Genomic DNA, 12,555 nt, shown 5'->3' with positions numbered 1-12,555 from the left:
ACACCTTGGAGCTAGGGGTCAATGCCACTGAAGATAAGAAGCAGCTGCTCAGAAATGCCTATGAATTCTTGGTAAAGATGAAGTCCATTTCATTTGGTAAGAAGAGAGGTGGGTTTAAAGTACTAGCTCTACCATTTATCACTTTCTGACCTTTGCTTTGTTTTAAAATGTGAGCCCAATGCAAGTGTAGGTCAATATTGTAAGTGACTTGATTTCTAATATACTATGACTCTGAGACACTTCCAAGTGCTACTGAAAATCTTAACTTGGAATCACCAACCACAATCATACATGCGCTACCAGACACATTCAAATCCAAACTTTCAGTCAGCTCTGGATGAAATAACTAGCCACATACTTCAGGAAAACAAAAAAAGCAGAGGTGGTGATTATTAGTAGTAAAGATAAATATTTCTTTTGAATAATAAAAAATGAAAAATTATCATACCTTTAATTGTGAAAATCGTGTGCTGCAAGATTTTGGGATATTTTCATATGATGCAGATTTTCTTAGGGAAAAAATCTGAAACAATAAAATGGTAATTAGGCCCTGGCAAGGTAGCTCAGTTGGTTAGTGTCATCCCAATATACCAAGGTTGTAGGTTTGACCTTCCCATCAAGGAACAAACAAGAAGCAACCAATGAATACATAAATAAGTGGAACAATAAATGAATATTTTTTCTCTCTCAATCTCTGTTTCTCTGTCTTCCTCTTTCTCTCTAAAATCAATCAATAAAGAAAAATTAAAAGGGTAATTATACACTGGCTGAAGATACTATGTGTTAAATTAAAATATATGATAGTTGACTATTGGTAACTGCTTAGGTAAGTTAAGAAAATGCAGAAAGACTGATTAAGTAAGATTCTTACTAACTTTGAAGTCATTTAATTGACAGAGAAGAGGAGAACTTAAAATTTATTCATTCATTTCAAATTCTTTTTTAATTTTACCTAGTTAGTGCATGCTCTGGGTAAAGTGCTACGTGCATTTTCTAAGTGGCACAGGTGTGTGTGAATGTGCCGTGGATATGCTGAACCATTAATCCCCTTAGCCCTTGAGTTGTGATTGTGGAACCTGGAGCAACTACTGTCCCAATCATGAGTAACCTCAACCTTCTACTCCACAGGACCACACAAATGTTATCACTTATTATCACTTACTATTATATTAAAAGAGTTGGGAAGTACATCAGTATGTTCCATGAATTCAACCAATATAATAGTGGAAACAGACATAAAGAAATAGCTATAATCTCAATGACTATGAGATGGCATAAATCAGGTGTGAAAAAAACCAAGAGAGGGAGAGGTCAATTCTGAATGGAAAAGAACCTTGACTATATGGCTTAAAGCAGTAAGGTAGCATCAGGGTTGGTTGTGAAAGGCAGTGCCATTTCTATGGACTGAGAAGGGATTGCAAACATCCCAGGCCAATGGCATAGCCCAGTGGTCAGCAAACTCATTAGTCAACAGAGCCAAATATCAACAGTACAACAATTGAAATTTCTTTTGAGAGCCAATTTTTTAAACTTAAACTTCTAATGCCACTTCTTCAAAATAGACTCGCCAACGCCGTGGTATTTTGTGGAAGAGCCACACTCAAGGGGCCAAAGAGCTGCATGTGGCTCACGAGCCGTAGTTTGCCGACCATGGGAATAACCTACTAGTATTCACAAACCTAGAAGTGCTGGGATTTTGGTCCCCACAGACTCTGGTGCAGACAAAGTACAGGTACATAGAGGCTACGTGGAGGCAGAAGTATACTGGGAATTAGAATAGAAAATATAGTTGAGGCCAGGTTATGAGACTTAGTTAAGCACTTTAACTTTATTTGTAGGCGGAATATTTCAGTTTGTTAGGCATATGTAACATAATCTTATCTGTATCTTAGGAATATATAGTAGTGGCAAGAAAGAGAATATATTGGAAGAAGCAGCTATTAAAAATGGGAATTATCTGACAGGTAGGTATAGGTACTGCTACTACAGTAGTCTAGAAAAGTGCAAATGGCATTTCAAACTAGAAAGTGTCATTTGTTGATTCAATTATTTTACATGTGATGGTCGCTGCTCTATGTGTTATGGATAAAACAGTGAACAAGAATGATATGACCCCAGGCTGGAGAAGAAAACAAAGATCAAACACACATAAGGACAAACATTTAGTCAATGCTATAAGGAAAATAGCAAGAGAATGATCTATATTAAATAGAAATGTTATCCCTTCAAAAAAAAAAATGTATAACCTGACTATATGGGAAGAGGCATGAACACATAGTCCAGTTAACTGACTAGAACAGGGATTTGATTTGTCCCATGGGACTAAGACTCTCTACTGTGTAACACTTAGCTTCCTAAAATATCATCCAAGAGGAATAGAGGGCTGAAGCACTATTGAGAGAAAAGTAACCATTTCTTGCTTAGCATTCAGGAAACTTATTAGACCAATTATATAAAGTTCTACCTTTCTTCTTCTCTCAATCACTATCTCTTTCCTCCATGATTGTATTATTTAATTCACTTACTTGGATACACTGTAGTGAAAAAGATGAGCACAAGTCTAATCGCCATTTAGAGAATTCAGTTTTACTCTGTTTCATCGCCATGAACAATTCCCCATTATAAAAAAAACAAACACTTATAATCATGTTCCTTTGATCATTGAGGACCTAGGCAAGAAGTGGTAAATGACTACAAAACCAGAGGTTTTAGAAATTTTAGGAAAATTCACAGCAGATACCCTGCCATTGATTAGTAAATAGCTGGGTGTCAAAAAGACAACAAGTTTGAAAAAGAGGAAATGCGCTCTCAACAAAGACACCAGCAAATGCTGTGAGGCATTTTCTGGATTGGGGAAGCACCAAGAAATCATTTCAGCATTTCTAGAAATATTATCGAGCTATAGGCAGATAAATCAACCAATCTACAAATCAGAATTAAAAGTATACATACCCTCATAGTTTGAGTTTGCTGACTTAAAGCAACGACACTTTCCCTGCTTTCAGATAAAAATTTCTCAATTAAAATTCTACTTCCTTGAACACTCTGCGGTAAAAAGATAACAGTTTTAAATTACATAGTGAAATACTTTAAAAATGCTATGATAAAATAAAATAAAATAAAAACCCTATGATCACTGTCACTCTAAAAACAGCATTATTACCAAAAGAGAAATGTATGGAAAGGCTAGAATTGCAGGAAACATTCACTAGAGTTGAATCAAAGTCCAGCTACAACTTTAGTATTTGGCCAAACCCCTCAATTTGGCTTCAGCATTAGCCATTAGTCAAGTGGATTCACCTATGTTATTTCTGGCAACCCTAATCTTAGGAACAACCCGTGATCCTGTGATCTCACAGGTTTGTATTGAATCTATGCAGCTTATCAACAGCAGGATTATGAATAAAACATATCATTTGGATCAACTGTCAATGTTACTACTGACTGTGAACTACAAGTAAGCATTCTAAATGTTAAACTAAATGAAAATCTCCTTATAATTCAAACTCTATCAGTGAATTTTTATACATGCACATTTATTGTTGTATAGGTAAACTGCTGCAGTGATTATAATTATTATTAAGTGTGTTATTTCTCTATCCTGTAATCAGCAATTTAGATATGCAGAAACAAACAATACTTATTCAATTTATTTTAAAAACAATTATTCAATAGAAAATTAGCTTTAAAAAGCACCATGTAAGTATCACTAAGAATGAAACAGATATGGAGAAGGCTATGGGTAACTTAGGCATCACCAAGTATTTATTTATTTTTTGTACATCCTCTTTTGTTGTATTTTAAAAAGTAGTTAGAGCACATTGTAAGAAAATTATCAGACACAGTAAAAAGAGCCTTGGGTTATTTTACCATTATTCTTCAAAGACAAACTGTATGATATGCAAGAAATTTTGGAACAATTTTGTCATATGCCTATACAAAATATTTAAATATGATGGAATAACAGCAATTATATATAGGGTGGAGCTAAAGTAGGTTTACAGTTGTTTGTATAAAAAAATAACACAATAATTAATTGAAAATACAAGAATAAACTGTGTTTCATTTACAACTGTAGACCTACTTTTGTCTCAGCTGTATTTAGAAGAATGCTTTTGCCAATAACAAGGACAAAGCCTTAATACAGCAGGTCCTAGAGAAACGTTTTATAACATTCATGAGATGCCATGACAACTTAACTTTGTTTATATCAATTAGCATATGGTAAAAACAATTTTATTGCATGTCATTTTGCTTTAAGTCATGGAACCTATCCACAATGATAAGTGAGGACTTACGGTAGTGTGTTTTACAGATATTAAAACAGCAGAATTTACTATCAATTATTGCTTTTTAAAAGAGAACATGAGTCATATGTTGGAATCTGTCAAAATATTGTCCAAACTAATTTGGGGAGAAAGTGGACTGTCTGGCATCAGGTTGGAAAGTGAGGGTGGCTTTCTCACAGAGATGCGTGCAGGAATCATTGTTTACTGCACTGGGGTGAAGGATGCTCCAGTGCAGTAAACAATGCAGGGCTTGTAAACATGGAGACACAGAGAAGGCTGGCTGGCAGCCATCACTGGTTGCCATGCCCTAGTTATTCCCTGAGACCCCGCCCAACCCAATTTACAAACCCACCCCATCTGTGCACAGAGGTTTTTGCATATGAATGGCCTGCCCTTTCGCAGCTTAACCTAACAAACTTCAGCTGGGTCAGGCAGCTCCATAACTTCCAAACCCCAAACAAAGAGGAGAAATCTGCAGATCTCACTGTACTTCCTGCTGGGTGGCCTCAGACAGTAGCTGACTTGCACCTCCTTGAAGATACAGGAGCCAGTGTACCTAGTGGGCAGTGTAAGATGCCACCAGATTCCAATTCTTCACATCCATAAGCAACACACTCAAGAGGCAGACTCAGTGAGCACCAAAGCCCCCCTGAAGCATAAGCGTGTCTCCAGCACAATTCTTCCATTATAGACACAGCTGATCCTCACAGCCAATTGGCCTGGAGGTCAATTACTCCCAGTGTACCAACAGCAATCAAGGCTTAATAACAACAAGACTGTGCACCCAGCCCACAAAAGGGTGCACCAAGATTGTCCACTTCACGTGATTAGAGAGGCTGAGCCACTGGGCCCTATAGGTCAACTACCACACAAAGCCACTTCATCAACACAGGGAAGCAGCCAAAATGTGGAGACAAAGAAACATGTCGTGAATGAAAGAAATGGAGAAAAGAAAACTACTAGATATAGAGTTCAAAATCACAGTTATAGGTTCCTCAAGATTCTTCTAGAAACCGTCGAGAAACTTAGTGAGACCTCCCAGGAACTTAGTGAGACCTGCAAGGACCTTAATGAGAATACCAAAAAAAAATGAAAAAGAACCATTCAGAAATTAAGCACACACTGTCTGAAATAAAGAATAATATACAGAAATCGAACAGTAGACTAGAGCAGTGTTTCCCAACCTTCTCTCATGATGAGAATCACCTGGTGGAGTTGTTAAAACACAGATTCCTGAATCCCAACTAAGAAGTGCTAAACTAGGATTTTTGAGAACATATAGGTAAAATTGTATACTTAACTAGTGCTCTATATACAGAGCACTAAGTTAGGTATGCAATTTTACCTATATGTTCTCAAAAATCCTAGTTTAGCACTTCTTAGTTGGGATTCAGGAATCTGTGTTTTGCCAATAACAAGGACAAAGCCTTAATACAGCAGGTCCTAGAGAAACGTGGACCTGCTGTATTAAGGTCCTAGAGAAGCAGGTCCTAGAGAAACGTGGACCTGCTGTATTTGTTTCTTAGTGCTCTATATACAGAGCACTAAGTTAGGTATGCAATTTTACCTATATGTTCTCAAAAATCCTAGTTTAGCACTTCTTAGTTGGGATTCAGGAATCTGTGTTTTAACAACTCCACCAGGTGATTCTCATCATGAGAGAAGGTTGGGAAACACTGGACTAGAGGACCTGAAGAGTCAAACCAATCTTCTTAAAGACTGAAATGTGAGGAAGCAAAAAAACTACCCGGTGAAGCCATCTGGTCCCCAGCTTTTGTTTGCTGGGAGCTTTTTGATGACTGCTTCAATTTCTTCCATAGTTACTAAACTATTGAGATGTGTAGATTCTTTCTGATTGAGTTTTGGAAGGTTGTATTTTTCTAGAAATATGTCTATTTCCTCCAGTTTGTTGGAATAGAGTTGTTCATAGTATTTTTTAACAATCTTTGGATTTCTGTGAGGTGTATTATTTTTTCTCCTCTTTTGTTTCTGATCTTGTTTATTTGGGTCCTTTCTCTTTGCTCCTTGGTGAGCCTGGCTAATTTGGTTTATCCTTTCAAAGAATCAGCTCTTGATTTTGTTGATTTTTTTTTTTTATTTATTGATTTAAAAAAATATATATTTTATTGATATTTTTTGCCCCCCTCCCTCCCTCCCATACATACCCTCTCTCCCCAGAGTTTTATGTCCATTGGTTGTACTTATATGCATGTATGCAAGTCCTTCGGTTGATCTATTATCTCCCCCAGATCTTTCTCCCCTCCCCACTGTAATTTGACAGTCTGCCTGTTGCTTTACTTTCTCTATATCTGTCTCTTGGTTCATCAGTTTATAATGTTCTTTATCATCCACAAATGAGTGAGGTCATGTGGTGTTTCTCTTTCTTTTTTCTTTTTTTTTTTTTTTCTTTTTTTCTTTTTTTTTTTTTACAGGTAATAAATTTCCTTTATTTTCTTTTTTTTTTTTTTAATATATTTTATTGATTTTTTTTTTGACCCCCTCCCTCCCTCCCACACATCCCCTCCCTCCCCAAAGTTTTGTGTCCATTGGTTGCACTTATATGCATGTATACAAGTCCTTCGTTGATCTATTTTCTCCCCCAGATCTTCCTCCCCTCCCCGCTGTAATTTGAGTCTACTTGTTGATATACTGTCACTATATCTATCTTATGGTTCATCAGTTTATAATGTTCTTTATTATCCACAAATGAGTGAGGTCATGTGGTGTTTCTCTTTCATTGATTGGCTTGTTTCACTCAGCATGATGTTCTCCAATTCCATCCAGGTTGCTGCAAATGATGAGAAATCCTTCTTTTTTATGGCAGCATAGTATTCCATTGTGTAGATGTACCAAAGTTTTTGGATCCAATCATCTGCTGATGGACACTTCGGTTGTTTCCAAATTCTGGCTATTGTAGATTGTGCTGCTATGAACATAGGGGTGCATATATCCTTTCTGATTGGTGTTTCTAGTTTCTTGGGATATATTCCTAGAAGTGGAATTACTGGGTCGAATGGGAGTTCCATTTTCAGTCTTTTGAGGAAACTCCACACTGTTCTCCACAGTGGTTGCACCAGTCTGCACTCCCACCAGCACTGCACGAGGGTTCCTTTTTCTCCGCAACCTCGCCAACACTTGTCGTTTGTTGATTTGTTGATGTTGGCCATTCTGACAGGTGTGAGATGGTACCGCATTGTTGTTTTGATTTGCATCTCTCGAATAATTAGTGACTTTGAGCATGTTTTCATGTGCCTTTTGGCCTTCCTTCTGTCTTCTTTTGAAAATATTCTATTTAGGTCCATTGCCAATTTTTTAATTGGATCATTCATCTTCCTTTTATTTAGTTGTATAAGCTGTTTGTAGATGTTGGAGATTAAACCTTTATCAGTGGTAACATTTGCAAATATGTTCTCCCACACAGTGGGCTTTCTTGTTGTTTTGTTGATGGTATCTTTTGCTGTAAAAAAGCTTTTTATTTTGATGTAGTCCCATTTGTTTATTTTCTCTTTAGCTTCGATTGCGCTAGGGGTAGTATCAGTGAAGAAGTTCTTTTGGCATACGTCTGAGATTTTGTTGCCTGTGGATGCTTCTAGTATTTTTATGGTTTCCCGTCTGATGTTTAAGTCCTGTATCCATTTTGAGTTTATTTTTGTGTAGTTGGTGACCTAGTTTCATTCTTTTGCATGTATCTGTCCAATTTTCCCAGCACCATTTATTGAAGAGACTGTCTTGACTCCATTGTATATTTGTGCCTCCTTTGTCAAATATTAATTGAGCATAGTGATTTGGGTTGATATCTGGGTTCTCGATTCGATTCCATTGATCTATATGTCTGTTTTTGTGCCAGTACCAGGCTGTTTTGAGAACAGTGGCTTTGTAATACAGTTTGAAGTCTGGTATTGAGATACCTCCTACTTTACTCTTCTTTCTCAGGATTGCTGTGGCTATTCGGGGTCTTTTATTGTTCCAAATGAACTTTTGGAGAGTTCTTTCTAGGTCAGTGAAATATGCCGTTGGTATTTTAATGGGGAGTGCATTGAACCTATAGATTGCTTTAGGAAGTATGGACATTTTGATGATGTTGATTCTACCAATCCATGAACATGGTATGTTCTTCCATCTGTTTACATCTTCCTCTATTTCTTTTTTCAGTGTCGTGTAGTTTTCCGCGTATAGGTCCTTTACTTCCTTAGTTAAGTTTATTCCTAGGTATCTTAATTTTTTTGGTGCGATGGTAAATGGAATTGCTTTTTTAGTCTCTGTTTCTATAAACTCACTGTTGGTGTATAGAAATGCCATAGATTTCTTGGTGTTAATTTTGTATCCTGCTACATTGCCAAATTCATTTATTAAGCCAATTAGTTTTTTAATGGAGTCTTTTGGGTTTTTTATATACAATATCATGTCGTCTGCAAATAAGGATAACTTTACTTCTTCTTTTCCAATTTGGATGCCTTTTATTTCCTCCTCTTGTCTAATTGCAATGGCTAGTACTTCCAGTACTATGTCAAAGAGGAGTGGCGATAGTGGGCATCCCTGTCTTGTTCCTGTTCTTAGAGGGAATGGTTTTAGTTTTTGCCCATTGAGTATGATGTTGGCTGTGGGTTTATCATATATAGCTTTTATTATGTTGAGGTATGATCCTTGTACTCCCACCTTGTTGAGAGTTTTTATCAGGAAAGGGTGTTGGATTTTATCAAATGCTTTTTCTGCATCAATTGATATGACTATATGATTTTTATCTTTCAACTTGTTTATGTGATGTATCACGTTTATTGATTTGCGGATATTGTACCAACCTTGCATTCCTGGAATAAATCCTACTTGGTCATGGTGTATGATCTTTGTGATGCTCTGCTGGAGCCGATTTGCTAGAATTTTGTTGAGGATTTTGACATCTATGTTCATGAGGGATATTGGTCTGTAATTCTCTTTCATTGAGTTGTCTTTATCAGGTTTTGGTATTAGGGTGATGCTGGCTTCATAGAAGGAGTTTGGAAGTGTTCCTTCCTCTTGAATTTTTTAGAATAGTCTGAGAAGGATAGGTTTTAGTTCTTCCTTGAATGTTTGGTAAAACTCTCCTGTGAAGCCATCTGGCCCTGGGCTTTTGTTTGCTGGAAGCTTTTTGATGACTGTTTCAATTTCTTCCCAAGTCACTGGTCTATTGAGATTTTTAGATTCTTCCTGATTGAGTTTTGGAAGTTTGTATTTTTCTAGGAATATGTCCATTTCCTCCAGGTTGTTCAGTTTGTTGGAATAGAGTTGTTCATAGTATTTTGCAACAATCCGTTGTATTTCAGTGGGGTCTGTTGTTATTTCACCTCTTTCATTTCTGATTTTGTTTATTTGGGTCCTCTCTCTTTGTTTCTTGGTTAGCCTGGCTAGAGGTCCATCTATCTTGTTTATTCTTTCAAAGAACCAGCTCTTGGTTTTGTTGATCTTATGTATTGTTTTTTTGGTCTCTATGTCGTTTATCTCCGCTCTGATTTTTGTTATTTCCTTCCTTCTGCTTACACTGGGCTTTTCTTGTTGCTCCTTTTCTAACTCTTTGAGTTGTAGAGTTAGATCATCTGTTAGTATTTTTTCTAGTTTTTTGCAATAGGCTTGTAAGGATATGAACTTCCCTCTCAAAACTGCTTTTGCTGTGTCCCATAGATTTTGGATTGTTGTGTTTTCATTGTCATTTGTTTCCAGGATGTTTTTAATTTCTTCCTTGATTTCTCTGGTAACCCAGCCCTTGTTTAATAGCAAGCTGTTTAGTCTCCATGTGTTTGATTTCTTTGGATTATTTTTATTGCAGTTAATTTCCAGTTTTATGCCATTGTGGTCTGAGAAGATACTTGATATGATTTCTATCTTCTTGAATTTGAAGAGACTTTGCCTATGTCCCAAAATGTGGTCTATCTTTGAGAATGTCCCATGTGCACTTGAGAAGAATGTATATTCTGTGGCTTTGGGGTGGAGTGTCCTGAAGATGTCAATTAATTCCAACTGGTCTAGTGAGTCATTTAGGATTGATATTTCTTTGCTGATTTTTTGTTTAGATGATTTGTCGAAGGGTGACAGTGGGGTAGTAAAATCTCCTACTATGATTGTATTGCTATTAATCTCTCCCTTAATGTCCTCCAGCAGTTTTTTAATGTATTTGGTTGCTCCTGTATTGGGTGCATATATATTTACCAGGGTTATTTCTTCTTGTTGGATTGTTCCCTTTATTATTATGAAGTGGCCATCATTATCTCTTGTTATGTCCTTCACTCTGAGATCTAATTTGTCAGATATAAGTATTGCTACCCCAGCTTTTTTTTCATTTCCATTTGCCTGGAAAACTTTTTTCCATCCCTTCACCCTCAGTCTGTGTGCATCTCTTTTTCTGAGGTGGGTTTCTTGTAGACAACAGATGTATGGGTCTTGTTTTCTTATCCAATCTGTTACCCTATGTCTTTTGATTGGAGCATTTAATCCATTTACATTTAAGGTTATTATTGATAGGTACTCATTTGACGCCATTTTTATTCTATACCCATGTTCCTTCTTCACTTCTTATTTCTTTATTTTTACAGTAGACCCTTTAGCATTTCTTGCATTGCTGGTTTGGTGGAGATAAATTCCTTCAGTCTTTTTTTGTCTGTGAAGCTCCTGATTTCCCCTTCAATTTTGATTGATAGCCTTGCTGGGTACAGTATTCTTGGATTCAGACCCTTCCTTTGCATGACTTTGTATATTTCGTCCCATTCCCTTCTGGCCTGATAAGTTTCTGTTGAGAAATCAGTTGCTAGTCTGATGGGGGTTCCTTTGTATGTAACTTTCTGTCTCTCTCTGGCTGCTTTTAAGATTCTTACTTTGTCATTGTTGTTTGCCACTTTAATTATAATGTGCCTTGGCGTCTGTCTTCTGGGATTTATTTTGCTTGGGACTCTGCGGGCATCTTGGATTTGTGTGGTTTTTTTCTTTTCTATTTCAGGAAAGTTTTGTCATTATTTCTTGAAATACTTTTTCCATGTCTACCTCAGTTTCCTTTCCTTCTGGAGCCCCTATTATTCGAATATTATTTTGTTTTGTTATGTCCCAAAGCTCCCGTAGGCTCTCCTCCTGCTTTTTAATCTTTTTTTCTAGAAGTTGCTCTACTTGGGTATTTTTTTCCATCTTATCTTCTAGCTCACTGATGCGGTCTTCTGCTTCATCTAGTCTACTCTTGATGCTTTCTATTGAGTTCTTCATGGTAGCGATGTCACTTTTCATTTCTTCTTGGTTCTTCTTCAGTTCCTCATGGCTCTTCTTCATTTCCTCGTGGTTCTTCCTCATTTCTTCTTGGCTATTGTCAAATTTCTCTTCCATTCTTTTTAGCCACGCTATGATCATTACTCTAAATTCTTGCTCTGGTAGGCTGCTTACCTCTGATTTGTTTACTTCCTTTTCTGGTGATGCCTGCTTTTCTTTCACGTGTGGACTATGTTTTTGTCTCCCCATCTTTTCAGGAAGTCTGGTTATGTGGTATTCCTTCTCCTGCGTTGATTTTTGAGGTACAAAATACAACACTACCAGGTACAACACAAGAGGCACTTAACAGGAATGTATTTACAATATTAATAACCTCTAATAAAGGTTACCACTAGAGAAAGGCAACTTAGGGGATAGTTGAGAAGGAATAGAGGTAAAAATAAAATAAAGAAAAATTTAAAAAAAAAAAAATTAAAGAGGAGAATCCAAGATGGCTGCTCGGGTAGGCACCTAGCCGCAGCCGCACGCAACAATTTCAATAAAATACAACTAAAATATAAAATGGACATTACCCAGAACTACAGGAAAGTCAACTGACTGGAAATTCTACAACGAGAAGCAAGGAGAAAACCAGAAGGAAGCGCGGAGGAGCTGTGAAAGCCCAAGGTACGGAGACACGCGGCGCGCGCGGAGAGGACGGAGCCGGAGAGGAGGGAGGCCGAGTGCCTGGCTGGCGTTCCCTAGCGGGAAGGAGATAAAACTCTGACTGTGCTGGGCCCCCGACTGCTCTGAACCCCCGTTCTAGGCCAGACCCCGGGGACCCAGGCTCATCCATGGGGAGCTGAGCTGTAAGGCGGAACCCGGGGAAGTGGCGAGAGGAGGTCCCGGCGGCGAGCACACTGCGTGCGCGCAGAGAAGGGACGGCCGGCTGTGCCGTAGGACTGCCCTGGCGGGAAGGAGACAGGGGCTCCAGACTGCTCTGAACTCCATCTCCAGTTCCACTTCCAACTGAACTGAATCCCAGTTTCCGGCCCATTGCGGGAGA

The 12,555-nt window shown here is 37.8% G+C and overlaps 1 protein-coding gene across 1 annotated transcript in view; it reads right to left on the bottom strand.

The window, feature by feature from the left end:
* Positions 1-12,555, bottom strand: part of TTC6 (tetratricopeptide repeat domain 6) — a 215,817-nt gene that overhangs the window by 64,602 nt on the left and 138,660 nt on the right. The window contains exon 11 of the mRNA XM_084880152.1: positions 2,953-3,045. Within this exon, the coding sequence (XP_084736278.1) occupies positions 2,953-3,045 (93 nt within the window). The remainder of the gene's footprint in view (positions 1-2,952; positions 3,046-12,555) is intronic.

The sequence above is a fragment of the Pipistrellus hanaki genome (genome assembly GCF_964339955.1).
Source record: "Pipistrellus hanaki genome assembly, chromosome: 1".
In the NCBI taxonomy this organism is placed as follows: domain Eukaryota; kingdom Metazoa; phylum Chordata; class Mammalia; order Chiroptera; family Vespertilionidae; genus Pipistrellus; species Pipistrellus hanaki.
This window is presented reverse-complemented; position numbering and strand designations above follow the sequence as displayed.